Genomic DNA, 25,944 nt, shown 5'->3' on the forward strand with positions numbered 1-25,944 from the left:
CATTAAATAGCATAATCAAGATGTTAATTACAATACCCAGTTCTTTGTTAGATGGATAGGGTGCCCACAAGTTAACAGTGGTAGTTTGAGAGAAAATCATATTATCAATATATACAAAAAATGTAATCGCTAATGATCTCTACAACTCCAGGGGAAATGTAGGTAAAGATATTGTAGAATAAGATGAATAGAACATGAATTAATGAATGCATATAAAATTGAATTTGAAGATGGAATAAAAATAAGGAAAACAGAAAAGAAAAAGGGGGAAAGAAAGAAGGTAGGGTAAGGAATTGAAACAAAAAAAAAAAGAGGTATTTGGAGGATCTAATTAACTGACAGAATAGAGAGTTGAGGAGACACTAGGATTTAGTTAATATGTCAGTTAGTGCAATTCCTACGGATGTTCAAAACTTTTCTTTCTGGGTTTTTGGAGAAACTGCCCACTGTGGGAGAGCTTCTACCATGCAAATGTGGTGTTATTTGTGGCTGTTGGCTGGGCCCCACACCAAACCTGTCAGGTAGTCAGCACATGAAACCAGCCGCTCTTCACCTGGCCACCTCTGCTGGGCAGGGGCTCTTGTGCATTTCAGAGCATATTTAACCCTCAAAATGTCTTTGCTGGCGTACTCAGGGATCCATGTGCAAGCCTGACAGGATTGCTGGCTGGCCCCTTCACCTGCTGTGTAGACTGATGTGGCTGAAGTGAGTGGAAATCACTGCTTTGTCCCCAGCCCTCTGGGCTCGGGGGAAGTGATGAGCTGCTGTTTCCCTCTGGCTTTAATCTGACCTGGCTGCCTGTCCAGCCAGCCACATTCTCTATTGCAAACGTCAGACAGCCAGTTTCAAGCGGGCACTCCTCCATTCTCTACCAGCCACTCCTGTAATCCTTCTCAGACCGTGCCCCCATCTCTCTTTTAAGTCCAGACTGGCTCATGGTATGGGCAGCCACTGACCAGGAAAGGTAGCACTTTCCTGCTGTTTGGCTTTAGGTATTCAAAAACCAGGTTCACCAAGCACTGGGCAAAAAGAGAAAAATAAAAACAAAACCAATGAAGGACGAGGTCTGACATACAGTACTCTGCAAGATTCCCTCGTTTTCAGTTGCTCCTATTCCTCATTTGCTTAGCTGCTCTTCTGATAAGATTTGTACACTCATGAGCTCTGGATTTTTAAAATTTGTAATTTTTATTTTGTAATATTTATTTTAGGTTCTATAGTTCCAGCTTAGTACTGATGATTCTTTTTTCCTTTTTTAGTTTCTTCTTAGTTTAGATTTTTTTTTTTTTTTTTTTTTTTGGTGGTACTGGGGTTCCTGGAAGCCCTTCTACCTCCGGGCTACACTCCCAGACCTATTTTTACATTTTTATTTGGAAACAGGGTCTCCTAAGCCAGCGCACGTAGCTGGCTTCAAACCTGCGTGATCCTCCTGTCTCTGCCTCCCAAGCGCGGGGATTACAAGCGTGTGCCACCACGCCTGGCTTAGATTTGTTTTTTATTCTGAAGGACAGCTTTGCTGGATATAGTAATCTTGGCAATCATTTTCTTTTCTTTTCTTTTTTTTTTTTTTTTTTGCGGGTCTGGGGATGGAGCCCAGGGGCATTCGACCTCCGAGCTACACCCCCTGCCCTATTTTTTATTCTTCATTTTGAAACAGGGTCTCACTGAGTTGCAGAGGCCTCACTAAGTAGCTGAGGCTGTCTGCGAACTGTTATCCTCCAGTCTCAGCCTCCCAAATGCTGGGATTACAAGCGTGCGCCACCACGCCTGGCTGGCAATTATTTTCTTTCAGGGCTTGGCATAATATTCATTCCAAGCCCTTCCCCTGGAGTTCAGAGTTTGTGTTGAGAAATCAGAAGTAATTCTGAGCTGCATGCACATGCCTGTAACCCCAGTCCTTGGGAGGCTGAGACCCAGCAACCTAGCCAGATCCTTTTCAAAACAAAAACAAACAAAACAACAAAGATTCCAAGGATGGGCCACCACATCCTGCTTTGAACTTCATCAACTACATCATCCACTTGTCTTTGGAGTCAGCTGGGAGTGAACTGTGAACTGCAGGAGGTATCATGTTGCCTTGTTCTTCATGCTTCTTGTGTTCCTGTGTTGAGATTTCTGCATCCATTGGGATGGATTCCTACTGTATATGAGGGCCTTTGTAGGGAATAATCTCTTGGTGAAGTGTTCTGAGATATCAGGTTGCTGAATATACTTCCAAGTGGATTCTGTAGTACACTTCAGCTGCTGGTTCTTTGGTGGTAATTAGTGGAGTGAGGTATGCTGTCTCTCAGCTGGGCTGGGCGTGTAGCCCTGCAGCAGAGTTATCTACCCTGTGAACTCACGATGTCACACTGGATTCCTAGACTCAGCTTAGAAATGTACAGTTAGTGGAGCTAACTTTCAGCTGCCCGAGGAAGCTGCAGACACCTCAGCAATGTGTCGTGATGTCTCTTTGAGAAATGAGCTGATATTTCATAGGCAGCCTGCACGGAGGTGGAGACATCAAAGGAGGCTTGTCCAGGATGCCCGGATGGGACTTGCTATGATCAGAAGAGGGACGGCCCCCTGGCTGTCTGCACTCTGGAGGGCTAGCGGGGCCAGCAGCTGTTCAGCACGAGACGCTGAAGTCTCAGAACAGGAGAGAATAACAGTGTAGCCCAGTGTGAGACCAAAGTCATGGAGTCTGCTGGAAGAGTGAGTCCCATGTTCTCAGGCAATGGCAGGAACTACAGATGTACTGCCACAGTTAGACAGAGAATGACCCCTGAAAAGCTCAGGGTCCCTAGATAGTTAAATCCTGAGGCTTTTAATCTCAGCCAAATCCATTATAATGGACATACCTGGGTGGTGGGCAGGGCCATTGGGTGTGATTAGAGAAGGGGGGCCTGTGTAGGGCTCCCTCTTCCCTGGCGGGGCTTGCTCTGGCCTCTCCCGTGAGTAGAGCTTCGTGCCCTCCCCCCTCTGATCCCCACTGTGGTGCCCTGAGATCCTTGGATGGAACCTGGAGTTTCCAAGGAGCTGTGAGCAAGTAAGTCTCCCTTCCTCTAAGTGGTGTGGTCAGACTCAGCGGGACGCAGCAGCCAGAATGCTGACTGACACGCGGCCTCTCCAAGAGCGTGCCCACCTTTCACCACTACTTAGAGTGCATTACTGAGCAAAGGTTTACTGGAAGACAGCAGCTGTTTGTACTGGCAGCAACTCACACGCCCAGTGTTTAGCACACCTCTGGCTGTGTCAGGAGGCCACAATGAAGACTGACCTACACCATCTAGGCTTGTGTAAGCAGACTCTATGATGTTCACACAACAAAGTCACCTAACAAGGCCTTTCTAGAACATACTCCCAGAACATTCGGTGACAAGCCACACGTGTGTATCAACCCCCAGAGCAGTCAAAGAAATGCAGATTATAAGGATCCTGATTTGTGTATGTGTGTGTGTTGTAGTTCCGGGTATTGGACCCAAGGTCATTTTACCTCCAAGCTACAACCCCCAGAATTTTTTATTTGGGAATAAGATCTTGCTGTTGTGGAGGCCCTCTTTAAACTGTTGAGGTTGGCTTCGAACCTGAGATGCTCCTGTCTCAGTCTCCCAAGGATTACAGGTGTGTGTCACCATGCCTGGATTGATACTGAATCATTAACTGATCAAATTGGAAAATATTTCTCCTAAGTGTTAGTAAGAGTTCTAGAAATATGCTAAATACCTTATTGATAAAGGTATAAACTGATTCCATTTTTTTTTGTGGTACTGAGGATTGAATCTAGGGACATTCTACCTCTGAGTTATACCCCCAGCCTTATATTTTTATTTTGAAACAGGGTCTCACTGAGTTGCTGAGGCTGTTCTCAAGCCTGAGCTCCTCCTGCTGCAGTCTCTCACGTACAGGGTTGTCTCATCACGCCTGGCTCCATTTTTCTTTTAAAGAAAATTTCTACTCCTTTTAACTGGCAATTCCTTTTCTGAGAGTTTATTTTATGGAGAAAATAGTGGATGTTTCAACTATTCATCTAAAGGGTATTTAGGAGAGAAGTCAGTGAAAAATTTGGAGTATCTGAGGATTAAAATTTAACCCAACTCCAGGCATGACATGGTGATGTATGCCTGGGCTGAGGCAGGAAAACACTTGGCCTGGTAACTGGCAGTTAGCCTGGGCATAGCGAGATCCCATCTCAAGAAAATAAATGATACAAGATTTAGTCTAGCGAAAATAATCTAAAATTGCAAACAATATGTAAAAGTATGTATATATGGAGCTGGGTGTGGTAGTGCACGCTTGTAATTCCCGTACTTGGGAATTTGAGGCAGGAGGATCGCAGGTTTGAGGTCAGATCCAGCTACTTAAGGAGCCCCTCTGCAACTTAGACCCTGTTTCAAAATAAAAAATAAGATAGGACTGGGGGTGTAGCTCAGAGGATCTATCATCAGCACCAGCCCCCACCCCGTACTCAGCAGAAGCTATGTGCAGAACATTATGTTATACAGGATGGAGATAAAGAGAGAGGCCTAAGTTTTTTGGCTTAAATAAGAGACACAGTAGTGGAGAGAAATAGGCATATAAATTTACACTACAAATCAAGGTATGTTTGAGAAAAGGGAGTGATGATTCCTACGAGGAGAATAAGGGTATGATCTGAGCTACTCGTCACCCAAAATTTGCTTCTCATTCCTTCTCCAATTTAACTACTGAACCAGTAAGATCCTAAAAGAACTAAAACGCACAGTATCTCCTCCCGTATTCTGTATGAATGCTTACTAACCCTGCCAGCCCCCTCCCCCGGGCAGCTGAGGCCCACCTGTGTCTCTGTGGGCCCTGGTACTCATCTTGCTATGCCTTGGCCCTGGACTCTGCCGGTCTCCGTCCCAGACTGAGAGCTCCCGGAGGACAGAGGCCAGGCGTCCTGTCTTGGCCCCTGGAAGTCATACCTGGTGGGGTTCCTTTTATCCTCCTCAGAGATCAGAAACCAAACAAAATCTGCATAGCTCATTCTTCCCTCTTTCTGTACTGTTTTCCCTCTGGAAAAAACATAGTTATAAAATTTCCTGAGCAATTAAGAAAGGAAGTAACATTTTTTCCCTTGAAGATTTAGTTAAAAGTTTTTAAAACTGAGAATCCTGTATACCTCATAAAGGACCACCTTCTGTAGCCTTTTTTGGTGTGTTGTGTGGAACTGGGATTGAACACAGAGGCATTCTACCTCTGAGCTACACCTCCGGCCCTATTTTATAATATTTTTGTTTTGAAATGGTCTCATTAAGTTGCAGAGGGCCTTGTTAAGTTGCTGAGGCTGGCTGTGAACCTGTGATTCTCCTGTCTCAGGTTCCCAAATACTGAAATTAGAGTGTGTCTGTTTTTTTTTTTTTGGTGGTACTGGGGATAGAACCCTTCTACCTCTGGGCTACACTCCAAGACCTACTTTTTTTTTTTTTTTTTTGGTAGTACTGGGGTTCCTGGAAGCCCTTATACCTCCGGGTACACTCCCAGACCTATTTTTATATTTTTATTTTTGGAAACAGGGTCTCTTAAGCCAGCAAGGCTAGCTTTGAACTTGCGTGATCCTCCTGTCTCCGCCTCCCAAGCGCAGGGATTACAAGCATGTGCCACCACGCCCAGTGAGTATGTCTGTTTTTAAAGGCCTCCAGGGTAAAACCAGAAGATAATACTAATATATTAGAGAATAACCGTCTTGCCAGGAGTGGTGGCGCACACTTGTAATCCCAGCACTGGGAGGCTGACACAGGATTGCAGGTTTACAACCAGCCTTAACTACTTAGTGAGGCTCTCTGCAACTTAATGACACCCTGTTTCAAAATGAAGAATAAAAGCCGGGCGTGGTGGCGCACGCTTGTAATCCCCGCGCTTGGGAGGCAGAGACAGGAGGATCGCGCAGGTTTGAAGCCAGCTACGTGCGCTGGCTTAGGAGACCCTGTTTCCAAATAAAAATGTAAAAAATAGGTCTGGGAGTGTAGCCCGGAGGTAAGAAGGGCTTCCAGGAACCCCAGTACCACCAAAAAAAAAAAAAAAAAAAAAAAAAAAAAAAAAAAACCAACAAAAAAAGAAGAATAAAAAATAGGGCTGGGGTGTACCTTGGAGGTAGAATGCCTCTGGGTTCAATCCCCAGTATTGAAAAAAAAAGTATAACTGTCTTATATTAAGCCATGATTATATGTATGTTCTTTTTCTTTTTGGTACTAAGGATGAACCCAAGGGTATTCTACCTCCCAACTACACCATCAGCCCTTTTTTATTTTTTGTTTTGAAACAGGGTGTTTCTGAGAGTCTAAGTTGCTAAGGCTGGTTTCAAGCCTGTGATCCTCCTGTCTCAGCTTCCAAAATAATAAGGCATGTGTCACCACTTCCGACCTGACTGTATGTTTTTGTAGGATATCTGACCCAGTAGCACTGCCAAATTATGCACGAAGCCCTGCTAAAATTAGACTGTTACGGTATTACCTATAGTTCATTTTTAACTCAGATTTAAAACATCTTACCTTGTTACTGCTCCCGAGAATATCCTTTCAATAATTCTATTTGATGAAGCTAAACATAAAAAAGAAATTACAAGGCTAGTTAGCAACACGCTCTACATAAGCAGCGCTCCTGGCAGATGTACTGTCATTTGCGACAAGGGAAACCATAACACTCCGTGATAAAGACATGAGGAGTTAAAGTCCTACTTGTGTATAATTTATAATTTTTAGAAGAATGCGGTTGCTTCATATCTCCCAATCAATAATTTTTAAAAAAGAATCAGCGAATGGATACGCCTGACATCTGGGAAGTGTTTATGCAGTTGATTCGGAGTTGATTCCGAGTATCCCGACACCTGAGACAGACGTGCAGAGTGTGCACTGATCTTGTCTCCAGTAAGACGAAAGCAAGTCCCTCCAAAACGACAGATTTTACTGTAGGGTTAAGTTTAAGGGGCGGACTCTGCAGCTCTTAACGTAGAACGAAATGGAGTAGAGCAGTGAAGAGTACTTCAAGTAGAGCGTCAGAAAGATACCAAATTAGACCAGAAATATACTTTTCTTTTACATTCCTCTTCTGTAAGAGTCTAGGACAGAACATTTTATAAATTACCTCAGTTTTATTTATATAGAGAGACAATTATACCTTAAGACAGTATATTGCTGTGTGTGTGGTACTGAGGGTGGAACCCAGGGGTATTTTACTTCTCAGCTACAGCTCCATCCCTATTTTATTATCTTATTTTGAAATAGGGTCTCACTAAGCTTCTGAGGCTGGCCTTGAATCTGTGATCCTCCTGTCTCAGCCTCCCAAGTACTGGGATAACAAGCACGTGGGGCCATGCCTGGCTCAGTGTACTGCTTTGTTTGTTTGTGGTACTGAGAGTGGAACCCGGGGGGCCTTCTACCTCTGGGCTATACTCCCAGACATATTTTTATATTTTATTTGGAAACAGGGTCTCACTAAGTAGCTGAGGCTGGCTTCGAACCTGTGCGATCCTCCTGTCTCAGCCGCCCAAGCGCGGGGATTGAATCAACAACAGTTTACCTCACTGGGGATTCAAAATAGCCAGAGGCATTAGTTAAAAAAAAAAAAAATGGAAGCCAGACTTGGTGGCACACACCTGTGACCCAGCACTTGGGAGACTGAGACAGGAGGGTCGCAGGTTCGAAGCCAGCCTCAGCAACTTACAGAGACCTTGACTCCAAATTAAAAAAATAAAATAAAAAAACAGGGGTAGTGGTGTAGCTTGGAGGTAGAATGCCCCTGGGTCCAATCCCCAGCACCACACACACAAACACTGAATAAATAAATAAATAAATAAATAGTAGATGCCTAGGGAGCTAGACCTATCATTTTACCAAGTACCCTGGGCAACGGCATGCACATTAAAATTTTAGGACCAGTGATGAGGTTATTAGAGTTAGCAGCTATCAGCATTTAATTCTTCTGCATGAAGTTATTTTTATTTTATTTTTTGTAGTCCTGGGGATGGAACCCAGGGGGATTTTACCAACCCAGAGGCTGAACTTTACCTCTAAGCTATACCCTCAGCCCTACTGTGTTCTTTTATTTCAAAACAGAATCTCGCCAGGTTGCAGAGAGCCTAAGTAGCCCAGGCTGGTCTTGAACCTGGAGTCCTCCTGTCTCAGCCTCCTAAGTACTGGGATTAAAAGTGTGCACCACCATGCCCAGCTCTGCATGGAATTACTAAGTCAATATAAACTAGTCTGGCTGAAGAAAACTGGGCCTGTGTGTGTCAGGATAGCTATGGCTGGCCAAACATTAAAGCTTACACAAAGGCCCTCTGTACTTTGTTGAGCACTGGTTATGGGGTAAATGATTTGTTCTAGTTAGAAAAAAAAGGGTGGTATAGGAAAGGAAGGATATTAATTCCTAAACTAATATTTTTTTGTTTGTACCTATGTGTGGTGCTGGGGATTGAACATTCTACCTTCAAGCTATACCCCGAGCCCTATTTTATTTTTTATTTGGAGACGGTCTACGTTGCTGAGGCTAGCTTCAAACCTGCAATTCTCCTGTCTCAGTCTTTCAAGTACTGGGATTACAAGTGTTGCCACCACATGTGGTCAGCTGACATCTATTTTAAGTGTCTTTTTTTTTTTTTTTTTAGCCTTGGAGGCCATGATTCAGTTCTGTAAAACTAAATATAGTGTTATTCTATGCTGTTCCATTAAGCGTAGTTCAGTGAGTGGACAATCTGAGCTGAGTTCAGTGGTCCCTTCCTCTGTGCAGGCCTACACGGTTGCTTTTCTGGACTTCATGCACTTACGAGTCTAGGTGCTCTGTGAGTATATACGGTATCTGGGAACTTGAGAAATGCGGTTATATGAGCCAGAGAGGGAGCCTGAGAGCCCACAGCGCTGTGCACGGCCTCGGAGGCGGGCTATCTACAGATGATCTGTTCATGGGGAAGAGAAAGGCGCACAGCCACGTGGACCACTCTGAGAACCTGTGGACATGTTCATCTTTATGTCACCCTCGTGGCAAGCGTGCTATGACTACTTGAAGAAGAAGGGGTAACATTACCGATGTGTTTGTTTATCTAGTATGTACACTTGAGGAGTATTTCCCCTTGATGTCTGCTGGCACCTGAGGATTTGAGAAAGAGGACTCTGCTTCATGAATATGCAGTGCTCTATGAAACCCGACCTCATGTACAATGAGCTGTTTCTGAAGACACATACCATTAGTCACAGACTATCAAGTAATAGAAATGTAACTCAATTGCCGGCGTGGTGGGCACGCTTGTAATCCCCGTGCTTGGGAGGCGGAAACAGGGGATCACACTGGTTCGGAGCCAGCCTCACTGGCTTAAGAGACTCTGTTTCCAAATAAAAAAAATATATAAAATAGGTCTGGGAGTGTAGCCCGGAGGTAGAAGGGCTTCCAGGAACCCCAGTACCACCACCACCACCACCAAAAAAAAAAAAAAAAAAAAAAAAAAAAAAAAAAAAAAAAAAGAAATGTAACTCAATGCCTTTACTTAAGATTCATGTTCTGCTACATCTAAAAAGACAGTGTCTGACTTTAGAAACTTTTTTTGTGTGGTACTGAAGTTGGAACCCAAGGGCCTCTACCTCCGGGCTACATTCCCAGACATATTTTATACTTTTTTGGAAACAGGGTCTCACTAAGTTGCTGAGGCTGGCTTGGAACCTGTGCGATCCTCCTGTCTCAGCCTCCCAAGCACGGGATTACAAGTGTGTGCCACCATGCCCGACATCAAAGTCTGATTTTATTTTATTTATTTATTTATTTTTGGTGGTACTGGGGATGGAACCCAGAGGCTTTCTACCTCCGGGCTATACTCCCAGACCCATTTTTATATTTTATTTGGAAACAGGGTCTCACTAAGTTGCTGAGAGCCTCACTAAGTAGCTGAGGCTGGCTTCAAACCTGTGTGATCCTCCTGTCTCAGCCTCCCAAGTGCGGAGATTACAAGCGTGCGCCACCACGCCCAGCTCAAAGTCTGATTTTAAAAATGCCAAGAAAAAGCCAGGTGTGGTGGCACACACTTGTAATCCCCATGCTTGGGAGGTTGAGACAGGAGGATCGCACAGGTTCAAAGACAGCCTCAGCTACTTAGTGAGGCTCTCAGCAACTGAGACCCTGTTTCAAAAAAAAAAAAAGTATAAAATAAGTCTGGAAGTATAGACCATAGGTAGAAAGCTTAGGTAGAAAGCTCCTGGGTTCCACCCCCAGTACTACATAAGAAAGAAAGAAATGCCAAGAAAACACTTAAAGACAGAACAGAAATAATCTTATAACCAAATAATGAATCAATGTATCTTGGTACTTACTTAAGAATAATAAACCAAGCTGGGCGTGGTGGTGCACACTTGTAATTCCAGTGCTTGGGAGGCTGAGACAGGAGGATCCAGATTAGTGGCTAGTCCCAGTTACTTAGTGAGGCCCTCTACAACTTAGTGAGACCTTATTTCAAAATAAAGAATAGAAGCCAGGTGTGGTGGTTCATGATTGTAATCCCAGCACTTGGGAGGCTGAGACAGAAGGATTACAGGTTCGAAGGCAGCCACAGCTACTGAGTGAGGCTCTCAGCCACTTAGTAAGACCCTGTTTCCAAATAAATTATAAAAGAGGTCTGGGAGTACAGCCTAGAGGTAGAAAAGCCCCTGGGTTCCACCCCCAGTAACACACACACACACACACACACACACACACACACACACACACACACAGAAGTGGGGATGTAGCTCGGAGGTAGAATGCCCCTGGGTTCAATCCCTAGTTCTGAAAAAAAAAAAAAAAAAAAAAGGAATAATAAATCAGTAAGTAATAAGTTTACTATGGAAAAAATGAAGCAAAAACATAATATGGGATATATAATTTTTGGTTTTCTTGTAAAAGAAATACATAAAATTAATCTACAGAAATTTCTGGAGAAGCCGGGCATGGTGGTGCACATTTGTAATCCCCGTGCTTGGGAGGCGGACACAAGAGGATCGTGCAGATTCGAAGTCAGCCGCGCTGGCTTAAGAGACTCTGTTTCCAAATAAAAATATAAAAATGGGTCTGGGAGTGTAGCCTGGAGGTAGAAGGGTTTCCAGGAACTCCAGTACCACCAAAAGGAAAAAAAAACAACCCAAAAAACCAAACAGTTATCTGGAGAAAATTTCTTTCTAGAATTAAATTAAAAAATAGTTTTCTTTTTTTTTGTGGTACTGGTATTCCTGGAAGCCTTTCTACCTCTGGGCTACACTCCCAGACCTATTTTTACATTTTTATTTGGAAACAGGGTCTCCTAAGCCAGCGCGCGCGGCTGGCTTCGAACCTGCGCGATCCTCCTGTCTCTGCCTCCCAAGCGCGGGGATTACAAGCGTGCGCCACCACGCCCGGCTCTAAAAAAATGATTTTTAAAGAAATATTGTTAAACAAAAAAGTCTATAAAAGGTGAGTATATATTCTCCTTCTTACAGATTTACACCGCAAATTTTATTCAATTCCTCATCATAAAAATACACATTACTACAGTGACTTGATGCTTCATCAAAACTAATGGATTGAGCCGGGCGTGGTGGCGCACGCTTGTAATCCCAGCATTTGGGAGGCTGAGACTGGAGGGTCACGGTTCACGGACAGCCTCAGCTACATAGTGAGGCTCCCTGAAACTTAGTGAGACCCTGTTTCAAAATAAAGAATAAAAAAAATAGGGCAGGGGATGTAGCTCAGAGGTAAAATGCCTCTGGGTTCCATCCCCAGAACCGCCAAAAACAAACAAACAAAAAACAAAACAAGACTAACGGGATTACTTGCTTACCTCTAAACCCCTTCTACATCTGGACTCTAATAAGAAAAATTAAATCATCTACATTGCTCATTCTCTTAATAATTCTTATCTCTATATAAAATTTAAGAACCAGGAACTTCTCATAATGAGTGGAATATTTTACATAAGTCTTCAAAATACAACCGCAGAATTACTTACCCTGGTCATTGTATCGCGACAAATCGGCCTGGCTGATGAACAGGTCATGGTCACTATCTAGTTCCCAGAATTTACAATAGATAACATAGAAATGTTCATAGGAGAAGTAATCTGTAATTTGATTTATATCTTCCTCTTCTTCTAAAAGGGCCAAAGTCTGAAATAATATAAAGAGAAGGATTAAATTTTAAAATTATGAAAAATAAACTTGGCCACTGTAGAGTCTAGCAAATTTCTGTTTTAAATTGAATTTAAAATTTTGTTTTGCTTCCGGGAAGATGGCGACCGAGAAAAGCGGGGCTTAAGAGTCCCGCTAACAACCAATCTCCATTACCACAAAAAGAGCGCCTTTCATAGCCAGAAAACACCATCACCAGAAAAACAAAAAAACCACCAGGCTCCAGAGAGAAAGCGGACTGAGAACAGAGCTCAGGGCCACAGAGGAGACACACGCGCCCGAGGACGCGGCAGCAGCGCCATACTGCCGGCGGCAGCGGCGAACTCAACGGACGGCTACAGCAAGCCAGGTGAGCCGCTGCGGAACAGCCAGGCGGGATCTTTCGGCGCAGACAGCATTTAAAGCTCCCAGTGGCTGAGCTCAGCACACGCTGCAGGGATTCAGAGTGGAAATCAAAACCAGAGAAGAAAAAATACGCCAACCTCATGGCCGAGGGCGTGGCAGAGGCGCCATATTGCCACCGGCCGCGGCAGCAGCAGTGAATTCACCGAGTCCAGTACAGCTACATCTGCGTACTCAAGAACAGTGAGTCAAATTGCGGGCCACAGAGGAGAAATCGCAGTATTGGGCCTCCTGGGACTTGACCCAGTGAGGGAGTGGTGGTGGCAGAGATATCACACCATAGGAGAACGTGCAACCTGGCACCCCCCATAGTTTAAAGCAGCCTCTATCGACTCCCTGGGTCGGAGACTCTGTGATACAACCCAGTAAAGGAGTAGTGGGGTCTGAGATAATACAGACTCGAGATCCAGAGCACCTTAAGTGAAGCCATAGTGACCCAAGGGAAGAACCCAGAGAAGGCACAAACCTCCGAAATCATGGGAAAGAGGAATAACACTGGAGTAATGAATGTGCACAACCCCACAACATCAGAACCTGACAAAACAGAAAATCAGAGATTTCTAGAAGATCAAATCAGGAAAATAACTGTAGAAATAATAGAGGTGCTTCGAAAAGAACTCAGAGAGAGCCAAAAAGAGATAAAGGATGCAATTAATGAAGTAAAGGCCTCAATTCAAAGCACAAACAACCGATTAGACCACATGGGGAACAGAATCTCGCTCTTAGAAGATGAACAATCCAAAAATGAATGCATAGTTTCTAATCTAGAAAAAAATATCCGACAGCAGGAATCTGACATTGAAGAAATATGGGCCCATCTTAAGAGAGCTAACCTAAGAATAATTGGAATAGAGGAGGGAAAAGAAAGTGATACCAAAGGGATCAACAATCTCTTCAAGGAAGTAATAGCAGAAAATTTTCCAAATATAGAGCAAGAGGTTGATACACAGATCCAGGAAACTTATAGAACTCCCTTTAGACAGGATCGGAGAAGAGGATCCCCACGCCATATAATTGTCAAAATGACCAATGTGGAAGCCAAGCAGAGAATCTTAAAGGCAACAAAAACAAAGGGCCAAGTGACATTCAGAGGCAAACCAATTAGAATCACTCCAGACTTCCCAAACCAAGTCATGAGAGCCAGAAGGGCTTGGAGTAACATATTCCAAACTCTGAAAGAAAACAACTTCCAGCCAAAAATTTCCTATCCAGCAAAACTTTCTATCAAATTAGATGGAGAAATAAGAAGCTTCCATGACAAACAGAAACTGAAGGAATTTATGTCTTCAAAACCAGCGCTAGAGAAAATACTCAAAGAGATTAACTACAAAGAAGAAATAGGTAACACTCACCAGAACCAGAGAAACAAGAGTTTCCATCCAACAGACAACTAAGATTGGTTATCTGTGGAGATTCATTATTTATGTTAGTCTTTTACCTATCTCTAAGTTGTATTGTTTGCCTTTATTGTTGTTAATTTTTAGGATTTCTAGTTGGAATATTAATATACCTTCAGATATAGCATTTGGAAATATTTTATCCAATTCTATTAGTAACTTTTAACTCTGTTTACATTGTCTTTGGATATACAATATTTTCTTTTATTTTTTAGGGAGTTTGTATATTCTTCTGTTGCCTGTGCCATTGAAATCATATCCAAGAAATCACTGCCAATTTCAATGTTGTGAGGTTTTATGACCCAGATTTTCTCCTAAAAGTTTATAGTCTTAAGATTTATATTTAGGTCTTTTATCTATTTTGAGTTAATACTTGTATATGGGATTAGGTAAAGGTCCAATTTTATTCTTTTACATGTAATTATTATTTTTCAACAATATTTAGTTAAAAGATTATTATTTCCACCACCAAATGTTCGTGGAAACCTTGTCAAAAATAACTTGACAATATAGGGAAGAATTTAGCTCTAGGCTTGTATTTAACTCCAATGGTCTATATATCTGCCTTTAGAACAGTACTACACTGTTTCAATTATTGTAGCTTTATATGGTTTGAAATCAGAAAATATAAATATATATCTGCTAGCTTTGTTCTTTTTCAAGATCGTTTTGGGTATCTAGAATTCATATTCCATATTAGGATAGATTTTTTTCTGAAAAATAAATATATAAATATATGATAGTTTCACCTAAAAAAACAGAAAAAAATATGCTCTAGTAAGAAAGAAAGCAAAAAGAAATATTGAAATGCTATCTTTAAATCATCAAACGCTTGGTATCAGACAAATGAAACTGTTATGTGAGATTATCATTTTTAATTTTGGATAAATTGCTATAATACTAGATGTCAACCACTAAGCCAAGCATGGGAAGGAGGGATGGGGAGAGAATGGGGTGGGGATCGGGTGGGGGCTGACTGGGCGATATGTGCATGTATGTCTACAAAAGTTTGTATCCCACTATGATGTATGAATACAGTGCACCAATAAAATAAAATTAAAAAAAAAAAGAAATAAAAAAAAAAATTTTGTTTTTGAAGCCGGGCGTGGTGGCGCACGCTTGTAATCCCTGCGCTTGGGAGGTGGAGACAGTAGGATCGCGCAGGTTTGAAGCCGGCCTCAGCTGCTTAGTGAGGCTTTCAGCAACTCACTGAGACCCTGTTTCCAAATAAAATAGAAAATAGGTCTGAGAGTATAGCCTGGAGGTAGAAAAGCTCTGGGTTCCACCCCCGTATCACCAAAAAAAAAAACAAAAACAAAAACAAAAAAACCCATAAAGGATAAAAAACACTGTCATAACACATAACACAAATGTATTACTTTCATAAAAACTATTTTTTTAAATGCAGACACTGGGAAATCAAAATGCTTTGGCAGCCGGGCGTGGTGGCACACGCTTGTAATCCCCGTGCTTGGGAGGCAGGGACAGGAGGATCATGTAGGTTTGAAGCCAGCCGCGTGCGCTGGCTTAGGAGACCCTGTTTTCAAATAAAAATGTAAAAATAGGTCTGGGAGTGTAGCCTGGAGATAGAAGGGCTTCCAGGAACCCCAGTACCACAAAAAAAAAAAAAAAAAAAAGATGCTTTGGCAAACTGAAACCATAAATTAAATTATGGTAAGTCTACTCAATGGAAGATATGTGGTGAGTAAACGTCATAATCTACATAGAAATAAAGAAAACCACGATGAGGGAAGTAAAAACACACGTGTAAGACTGCACAGCACGCATGGTGTGAGGTCAGAAACCACCCACTCGCTGCACGGCACTGGGGGAACACACACATGGAGCCAGCTGCGTTAGGGTGGCAAAGTATGCTTTATCTTCTACACTCCAAATCTCCTGTCAATGATTTGCTTTATAAGATATCTTTTAATGTGTATGAATCAAAATACTTCAAATAAAGGAAGCCTTTAGAAGCAAGGAGTTATCACCTTTACCCACTGGATTATCATAAAATGAAAAAGAGAAATAACTTACATTGTTGGTGAGTATGTAAGCCAAAGTATGAAAGAGGGATCTATTGAATTAAAACTGAACATCCCACTTGATCCAGGACTTTCCCCCGCAGTGGTCTGCTCTATAGAAATGACTACTCATGTGTCCACAAGAGGAGAGTATATACGGATGCTCACTACACATCACTGTAATAGGAAACATCTGAAAACGACCTGACCATCACTAGAGAAGTACGTGACTACAGTACAGCCATGCAACGGACAATACAGCAGTTATCACGAGAGAGATTTTTATGAATGGAGATGAAAAGCACCCCAAGACCCTGTAATATTCTACAGGCAAGTGAACAGAATCGTAGGACTTTATATTAAGAGATCCTCAAAAGAGCAGCCGATCAAAAGCATGTACAACACATGTGCGTTTACAAGGAATAAACCACAGATCACAGAGACCCCAGGGAGGGAGAAAGGGGCAGAGTGGAGACAGGCAGCGCCTTGTGCTTATTTCTTACTCTAGATATGTTCACATTATTTGAATGTTTTATTGGTGTTTGTTCTTTGTTCTTGTACTAAGAGAAAGACTAAGGCTAGAGGTAGGGAAGAAAGAGAGATAAAAATAAATCATGTTCTAGAAAGACAACGCTTGAGTTGTACTTCCAGGTCACCAACCTACTTTTTGTGCGCTCTTATACACACTGAACTTATATTTGAGTCTCAAATGTTATCATCAGTAAAGATCAAAGACTCCAAATCTACAAATGATAATGTATATCAGGAATACTGCCATATTAACCCATCCCATAATACCTGAGAGCCTAGGGAGGCATCAGGCATTCAACAAATATCAACCATGATTACTGCTCATTTTGGAATAACAAAGTGTTTGTATATCCATCATGAATGGCTAATTTTGCCAAGTCTTCATTACCTAGTCTATCTCAGATGAAGACAGAAAAAAATTAAAAGTAATAAGGTTGTATTATTAGCTTAAATTTCATTTGGTATGATTCATTTAAAATAAGATGTTTCCTTTTTTTAAAAAACTGTGAACATTTCCACTTTCTTTAGTTTCACAGAAGCTGTGATCAGGCATGAAGATTACCATGGTAAAAGTCTCCCACTAGTGGTCAATATTTTAATTTGCTAAGATAGAATACTGAATGAAATGCACTTTCATAAAAGCAATTTTTAGTACCTTTCTCCAGCAGCAGGTGGGTAATGCTGCTGGAGTCATGCTGAAAGAATCAAGCCTATAATATTCTTCCATTTTTCTTTTTTTGGTGGTACTGGGGTTCCTGGAAGCCCTTCTACCTTAGGGCTACACTCCCAGACCTATTTTATATATATATTTTTATTTGGAAACAGGGTCTCTTAAGCCAGTGCGGCTGGCTTCGAACCTGCGCGATCCTCCTGTCTCCGCCTCCCAAGCGTGGGGATTACAAGTGTGCGCCACCACGCCCGGCTTCTTCCATTTTTTTTTACAAGGTGTTTCCCAACCTGGTCCAAGCCCACTCTTCCAACCTTCACTCTGGCCACTATCCTCAGAACCTTTGGCCACTTAATACTGTTTGCAGGTCTTGAACGTGACATCTTCATGCTTCTGGCTTTTGACTATGCTGTTTCTTCTGTCTGGAATTCCATTCCATTAGTTATCTTACCTTGGTAGGTTTCTGGCGTCCTCTAAGGCCAACACCACAGGCTGGTCCTTCTGTGAGGCCTCTCTCCTCTGCACCTTCTACGCCCGCCTGGAACCGTCAAGTCTGGTGTGGCCATGCACGCCCTTTTTTGCTTCATGTGCATGCCTTTCACAGAGAGCCTGTTACTCTATTTTCTTTGCCCCTAACACATCCTGGTGTTTCACTATATATGATGGCTATCTAATGACAGAAAGTAGTGACCATGCTTTGCTAGAGTAAGCAATGAGATATTCATTAAATTAAGTGAAGAGGTTACTTAAGTTGTTTTTATCTTTGCATGAGAAGAATACCTGCAAAAAGTTGCTTTTTCTTATCTCTGTTGAAGTAATTTTTCCACTCCAAGATCTGTTGACTGTGTAGAATATTCTCTGAATAACCTGGTTCCAAAAGGGAAACAAAAGCAAATTAAAACATTAAAGGTCTCTGTTACTTTACCAAGTGCCATCTTTCAAATATAACAATTTAAGTTTTAACTTTTTGATGTCAAGGTAATTCCTAATAAAAAAATTACTGCATTTTAACCTACATCTATATATTTTGAATCTGATTTTATACTTTTGAGAAGAAAAAATTTCTGCTCTCAAACTTATTTCCAAGCTATTTACATGTCACCTATTCTGTTTACCTCTCACCTACCCAGTGAGGCCTATTCTAGTACTACTTCCTGGGCTGGGTGCTCTGAAAAGGCAAGTGTAGCGGGAAGTATCTGCTGAGTGGGTGCCTTAATGACTGCTCAGTCACAAGGATGGCTTTCAAGGTAGTATGATTTCACAGAGTATTATTCTGTATATATATGTAAAAATTATACATATATATTTTATGTGTGTATATGTATTACTGGGGATTGAACTCAGGAGCATTTTACCTCTGAACTACACTCCAGCTTTTTAAAATTTTTTGTTTGGAAACAGAGTTAGGTTGCTGAGAGTCTTGTGACGTTGCTGAGGCTGGCTTCAAACCTAGGATCCTTCTGTCTCATTCTCCCCAGTGCTGGGACCATAGGCCTGCAGCACCATGCCTGGCTTATTCTGGTTACTAAGACACTTATTGGATTCTTGAAGACCCCTGGTCTTGTCAGACTTGCTATGGAGATTCAAATGCAAATGGGCCAATTTATATCCTGACCTTTATTTGGACATGAACACCTTTGTTATTAGCTAGTATTTTAATGAGTTTAGCATAAGTGAAACCCTAGGAAAGATCAGGGAAAAGATGGGAGGAGGGAAGCAGCTGTGTGCAGGCTGAAGCAGGAGTGACATTGCCTTCTTAACGGGTTTCCCTGCGGCTATTCCTACTTCCTACCCACTTATTTTCCTTTGCAATTATCTGCCCTCCCCAAAAAGAAAGTAGTAGTGAGCTACACCCCCAGACCTATTTTATATTTCTTATGTAGAAACAGGGTCTTCTTATGTTGCTGAGGCTGGCCTTGAGAACCTGTGATCTCCGTTTCAGCCTCCCAAGTGCTGGGATTACAGGCACTGGGATTACAGGCTGGGATTATGTGCCACCACACCTGTTGAAGTTAAATGCCCCTTTCAAGCTGTTCTGGTGCAAGAATAACAAAGAAGGGAAGACATTTAGAAGCCATTGAAAAGAGTAGGCCCTCCTGTGAGACTGAGCCGTCATTCTGGCTCTGGTGTCTTCAGTAGACAGTGATTCTATTGGGTGGAACCAGGACCAGCGTGTGCCTGACTTCTCTGGGTTCCACCCACTGTCTGGGTGCTCGAGGACAGGACGGAGCCTTACTCAGATGGTGTTCCCAGCGGCAGCCTGGCAGGTCACATGAAAGAATGGATTTCAGCACAGAAATCACGGTACGAGCTGTCGTTCCTGGCCAACCTTAATCCACACACCAAAGGTTTTGGCTGGACATTGTAGAGTTCTCTGCTTCTCTAACTGAACCAGGGTCCACCTCTGAGCTGCACCCCCAGCCCTTTTCACTTTTACTTTTGAAGCAGGCCCTTGCTGAGTTACCACATGCCAGCCTGGACCTGCGACCCTCCTTCCTCAGCCTCCCGAGCACTGGGATGATAGGTGTGTGCCACTGCGCCCAGACATTTGTCTTTATTTACTGATTTGGGTATAAATTTAAATTAATGTTTTTTCCTACCTGAATTTTCTACTTATATACTCAATTATTTTATATTAGTTATGGAAGTACTGTTATACTTAAAGTTGTAAAATTTTGTATTCATTTTTAGTTATTTTCTTTTTTTTGTTCTTGATAGAATTTTGTAAATTTGCAAGCAATTTGTTAGGTGTTTCCTATTTTTAATTTTTTTTTTTTTTGTGGTACTGAAGGTTGAATCTGGGCAGGTATTTTTTTTTAAAGATTTCATTTGGGGGGGGGTATTGGGGATGGAACCCAGGAGCATTCTACCTCTGAGCTACACCCCATGCCCTATTTTTCCTTTTTATTTTGAAACGGTCCCACTTGAGTTGCAAAGGGCCTCGTAAGTAGTAGATGAGGCTGTCTCTGAACCGTGATCCTCCTGTCTTAGGCTCCCAAATGCTGAGATTACAAGTGTGCGCCTCCTCGCCTGGCTTAAAGATGTGCTCTTTTAAGCTTAACTTTTTTTTGGTCTCTTTTTTTGTCTTTTTGGCACTGGGGATCGAACCCAGGGCATTGTGCTTACAACGCCAGCGCTCTGCCACGGAGCTGCCTCTCAGACCCCCTTCCCTGGCCCTTTCTGTGTTTGTTTTGAATGGATCGGTCTTATTAAGTTGCTAAAGCTAGCTTCAAACCTGCAACCCTCCTGTCTCAGGAGGGTTGGGATGGGGTGCTGGGATGCTCAGAGTCTTGCCAAGTTGCTGAGGCTGTCCTCAAACCTGAGATCCTCCTGTCTCAGCCTCCTAAGGACTGGAGTTCCAGGTGTGGGCCTGGTGTTTCCTATCTCTAGCTAACCCCCTTCTCTAGTACTGTGAGACAATGCGTTTGCATCCCATTCCCAAGCCTAAGCCTCCTTATTCAGTGGCCCACTTCATCAGCGTATGTGCTAGTCTCCACATTACTGAGTCAGCCTTTTACATAAGTTAGGTGGGGCTGCCATCTAGTGGTGAAAGCACATAGCTGCTGGTTCTACATTAATTATTTTTCTTTTGGTCTACCTTTTTTAGGTAAATAAAAATCACAACTTAAAAACAACAAAGATGAGCATGATGGCTCGCACTTGTAATCCCGGTATTTGGGAGACTGAGACTGGAGGATCACAGGTTCAAAGCCAGCCTCAGGGGGCCGGGATTTAGCTCAGTGGCAATGCAGTGCTCTGGATTCAATCCCAGGTTCCAAAAAGACAAAAAAAAAAAAAAAAAAAAAAAAAAAAAAAAAAAAGCCAGCTCCAGCAATTTAGTGAGGCTGTTGGCAACTTAAGAGAGATCCTGTTTCTAAATTAAAAAAATAAAGTAGGGTTGGGGGTGTAGCCTGGAGGTAGAATGCCTCTGAGTCCAATCTCCAGCAACACACACACACCATCAAGCAAAGCCAGGTGCAGTGGCACATAACTGTAATTGTACCAGTACTGGGAATGGCTCAGGAAGATTTGAGAAAGCTCTGATTATTAATAGATATTTCAAAAATAATTGTGTCAAAATGGCAGACCTGGGGAAAGGAAGACTTGAGCAAACAGCTATTGAAACTTAGATTGACTTAGCTAAAAGTAATTAGCAAGTTGATAGGAGAGGGGAGCTAGGACTTCCTCTGTCTAAGACAGATCTACATCATAATTAGATAATCTAGCTAGGATGAGAGGCGGGGGTGACCGGACCTTTGATCATGACCTTCGTGAAAAGAGACCTCGGTGGAAAGGACACCTGGGCTCCACCTTGGCAGGGAAATAAGGGGAGGAACCTTACAGGGTTTTTACTACGTCAGAATTACATGAACAAGATGGAGGTCATGTGTATAAAAAGCCGGGTCCACATGTTGTATCTTTGGTGAATTCGTTTGAATCGCCTGTGCCATTTCTGAATGGCATGGGGCTTTAACTATCTTCTGTATTTCTATCTTTTTAATAAACTTCTTTAAATCTTCAGCAAGAGTCCGGGCTAATGTGTATTTACCCTTAGCTCAGGACAAGAACCCGCGGTTTTTCTGTTTTGGGTTTTTTTTTTTTTATTTTGAGGGAAATTATGTCCGGAACCCTAACAGGGGTCCTTGGGGACAGTTTCCCCAAAACCATATCATCTCAAACCGTAACAGTAATCATAGTACTCGGGAGACTGAGACAGGGAATCACAGGATCGAGGACAGCCTCAGCAAGTAGTGAGACTCTCATCAATCTAGTGAGACCTTGTTACAAAATAAAAATAAAAGAGGGCAGGGGCTGTACTTGGAGGTAGAATGCTCCTAGATTTAATCCCCAGTACCACACACACACCAAAAAACCAAAAAAAAAGAAAAAAAAAAGAAAAAAAAAGAAAAATAATAGGCATGGTGGCACATGCCTGTAATCCCAGTACTCGGGAGGCTGCAGGTTTGAAGCTAGCTTTAGCAACTTAATGAGACCGACCCTGTTTCCAAATAAAAATAAAAGTAGGCTGGGGGTTTAGCTTGGAGGTGGAATGTTCTGAGTTCAAACCCCAGGACCACCAACAAAGAAAGCATAGCAGAGCCGAGCAACACGAGACTAAAAACCACGAGCACACTTTCCCTCAAAGGTCGGCGCATCTCAGTTGGATATCGGAGTCTTTTTTCACTGGCAATCTTGGTACAGTATGCAAAACTGCAAAATTCAAAGGCTGTGATTTGCTAGTTATTACAAATTTTTATTTTCATTAATATCAAGAGGCCTCTGGTTAACTCTTTTGAGAAATGGAGGACTATGGAATCTGCATCCTCTTACTTAGCTGGTGCTGTGTTTCCAGTCTGGTAACAAAGGAGGTCTCCTCCCACTTTGCCAGTGCTGACTAGGAAATGAGCTCTGCTCACCTATGCGCGACCCGCGAGCTCACTGCCGAGCGCCTCGGGTCAGTGGGGTCTCCAGGTGGAAAGTGAAGTCACTGGACTGTACGCTGTGTACAAAACACAGGGGAGGGACACTCCACCAAGCCGTGACCCGGCAGTGCTTCAGGGTTCACTGTTGTGGATTTGGGAAAGTGTGCATATTCTTTATTGGCTGAACATCTAATATGAAATGTTCCAAAATTTAAGACTTTTTCTTTTTGGCGATATTGGGGATCAAACCCAGGACCCTGCATGTGCGAGGCCAGGCAGCACCGAGCCACTGACTTACATCCCAGGCCCCCCTTTTATTGCAGTACTGGGGATGGAACCCAGGGGCATTCGACCTCTGAGCTACACTCCAGGCCTATTTTTATTCTTCATTTTGAAACAGGGTCTCACTGAGTTGCGAAGGGCCTAAGTAGCTGAGTCTGGCTGCCAATCCAGATCCTCCTGACTCAGCCTCCAGAATGCAGGAATTACAAGCGTGCGCTACCACGCCTGGCTTTGTTGTTTTGAGACAGGGTCTGCTAAATTGCCTATGCTGACCTTCCATTTGTGATCCTATTGCTTCGGTCTCCTGAGCGGCTAAAAATCAGAGACTTTGAGTATTGATGCTATTGAGATTTTGGGGCATTTTAGATTTTGGATTAGGAATGCTCAACTTATATATTAATTGTTCTGCACTGTATGGCACTGAGACTACCTAACATTCATTAAGGTTCTTTTTTTTGTGGTACTAAGGATGAAACTCACAGGTTTTCTACCTCCAGGCCACACTCCCAAACCTATTTTATATTTTATTTGGAAACAGAGTCTCATTAAGTTACTAGAGCCTCACTGAGTAGGTGAGGCTGGCTTCGTACCTGCTCCTGTCTCAGCCTCCCGAGCGCTGGGATTACAGGTGTGCGCTGCCACCCTCGACTTACTAAGGTCATTTCTTAATTGAGCTTGCAGTGCAGTCTCTGTTTTTGGTAAAAAATAATGCTTGTTTTGGTCACTTTTTTTTTAAGGTACTGGGGATGGAACCCAAGGGCACTGTACCTTCGAACTACACGCCCAGTCATATTTTTTAGTCTTTTTATTTTTTGAAACAGGGCCTCACTGATTTGTGAAGGGCCTCGCTAAGCAGCTGAGGCTGCCCGTGAACCACAATCCTCCGGTCTCCGCCTCCTGAATGCTGGGATTACAAGCATCCACCACCATGCCCGGCAGGTTTGGTCACTTTTATACCTAATAACAAAATTAATTTCATACTAGAAAGCCTTATTTTGTATTTGTTCTAGAAAAACTCACTGTACTCTGAAGTACTGCAAGAGCTCCAATGACTTTATGTAATTGTTTGACCAGGTTTCACAACAGAAAAGGCACCGGGGAGAGCCGACAATTAGTCTCACAAAGTTCTACTCCCAGATATTCATTGTTATATTTTTACTGCACTTCTCTTTTTTCTGGTAATATGAGATTATCACATCAATTATTCTTATCTCAGTACATGCAGATTAACTACTTCTAAGATCTTTCCCAACAACTAAGATTTTAAATGATGCTGTTAATGTGCCCTGAGTTTACAGAACAGCCAAGGACCAGAACCTAATAATTCCCACTGTAGATGCAGGGGGAGCTAACACACCTCCTAAGCAGGGGTAGTTTCACTCATTCACTAAGTACTAAACGTGGGGTCTATTGTGTGTCAGGAACTGTTCTGTGTTGGAGGAGAGTAGTAAAACCCCCACTCTCAATGATTTTATAAGACAGAAAAGATGGAAAAAAACCTTAAATACCAGACGATAAGAGTTATGAAGAAAACTAAAGCAGAACACAGAACAGAGTGTGGGGGAGGGAGCAGAGAGGAGGAGGCTCGAGAAGGCAGACAGTGACCAAGAAGAATGAGCAGCGGGCAGATCTGGATGAAGGAGCGGAGTGTTAGCATAGGTGGAAATCTGTAGAACCTTCCAGGCGGAGGAAGGAGGAAGAACTAGGTACTGGAGGTGGAAGGGGGTTTGGTCTGCTCTGGAACCCAGGAAGGCGGAGATGCGAGAGGGCTGTGAACGTACAGGGACTGCAGTCCTGGTGAAGACTATGGCTGTCACTGAGTGGGGTGGGACTCCTGGGGGCTGGAGCAGAGGAGTGAATGCTCTGACTTACCTTTTAAAATAACTTGCTCGTGTTAGGGAGACTAGGCTACAGGGCACTGAGGGAGAAACCAGAAAGCCTGGTTACTAGTCACCAGCTGAGGAGGCAGAGGGGGACGGGCCAGTGACTGTGATGAGGTGATTTGATGGAGTGCTGTGGTTGATGTGCAAAAGTAACTTCTGAGCCAGGTGTGGTGGCACATGCCTGTGAGCCTAGTCCTTGGGAGGCTGAGACAGGAGGATCGCAGGTTCAAGGCAGGCTCAGCAACTTAGTGAGACCCTCACCGATTTTAAGGACACCGTGTTTCAGGAAACAAAAAAAGGGGTGTGACTCAGAGTGTCCCTGGGTTCAATTCCCAGTGCCCCACATAACTTTGGAGATAGTCTTAGGTGACAGTGATAACTTCTCGTTCACATAAAATCTTACAAGGTTTTATAATGACAAAAGAGAGCCAATGGAAAAGCCATGAATAGCTGGCATTGTATCCTACAGGAGCCAAGAAGGCAGAACTGTGCCTCCGCACGAGACTCCACAGCTGAGCGATCTGAGCACAGGTGAGGCAGTCTCACTTGGGGTGTCTGTGGCCTGGGCTCATGCTTGGAACACCCATAGAGAACCTGGGTGCCGGGGCCAATCACAAGAGGCTGTGCCTGACGCAGGAGCAGGGCCCCTCTCGGGGAGAGACAGCAATATAGGATTTTAATATATGCATGGCTTATTTTCTGTTTTTGCAAACCATTTCTCATTATTTCTAGTCCTAATTTTGAAGTACTACAGACATCATTTTCTGGAATAAACTGCTGAAAATTATTTTCAGTATTATTTGGAAATGCTAAAGATCAAGTGGATATCAATATCTGTAACACAGTAAAGGTATACCTCACGCGACCAGACAGAATGATTATATTACCTTAATTTTGTTTATATAAGAGCCCTTTTTAAGAGGTGAGCATATATAAGAAGGAAAACGGACATAAATAAATTATTAATTCAATTTTAGGCTACCTTTCTTCCACTTAAGATAATCATTATAGACCAAGTTAGCTTTTGCATAATATGTGAAAGTCTGGCTCCTAGACACTGATAAAAACGTGATGGGAGTCATAGTAAGACACAATGGAGCTCAACCTACCGTGGTGACGTAACGGGAGTGAAATTCTGGAGCATCTTTCAGAAACGCAAGGCCAGGGTGTGTATCCACTACATCCTGAAAAAGATCCCAACTAAATTAACAAACAT

At 42.8% G+C, this 25,944-nt stretch overlaps 1 protein-coding gene across 2 annotated transcripts in view; it reads right to left on the reverse strand.

The window, feature by feature from the left end:
* The window catches only part of PPP2R3A (protein phosphatase 2 regulatory subunit B''alpha), a gene marked incomplete at both ends in the record, with an annotated part of 116,915 nt that overhangs the window by 34,234 nt on the left and 56,737 nt on the right, over positions 1-25,944 (reverse strand). For both annotated transcript variants that reach the window (XM_080696238.1, XM_080696239.1), the window contains 5 exons: positions 4,926-5,015; positions 6,492-6,540; positions 11,942-12,098; positions 17,921-18,007; positions 25,838-25,912. In XM_080696238.1, the coding sequence (XP_080552364.1) occupies positions 4,926-5,015; positions 6,492-6,540; positions 11,942-12,098; positions 17,921-18,007; positions 25,838-25,912 (458 nt within the window). The remainder of the gene's footprint in view (positions 1-4,925; positions 5,016-6,491; positions 6,541-11,941; positions 12,099-17,920; positions 18,008-25,837; positions 25,913-25,944) is intronic.

Source organism: Muscardinus avellanarius (genome assembly GCF_963383645.1).
Source record: "Muscardinus avellanarius genome assembly, chromosome: 5".
Taxonomy (NCBI): Eukaryota; Metazoa; Chordata; class Mammalia; order Rodentia; family Gliridae; genus Muscardinus; species Muscardinus avellanarius.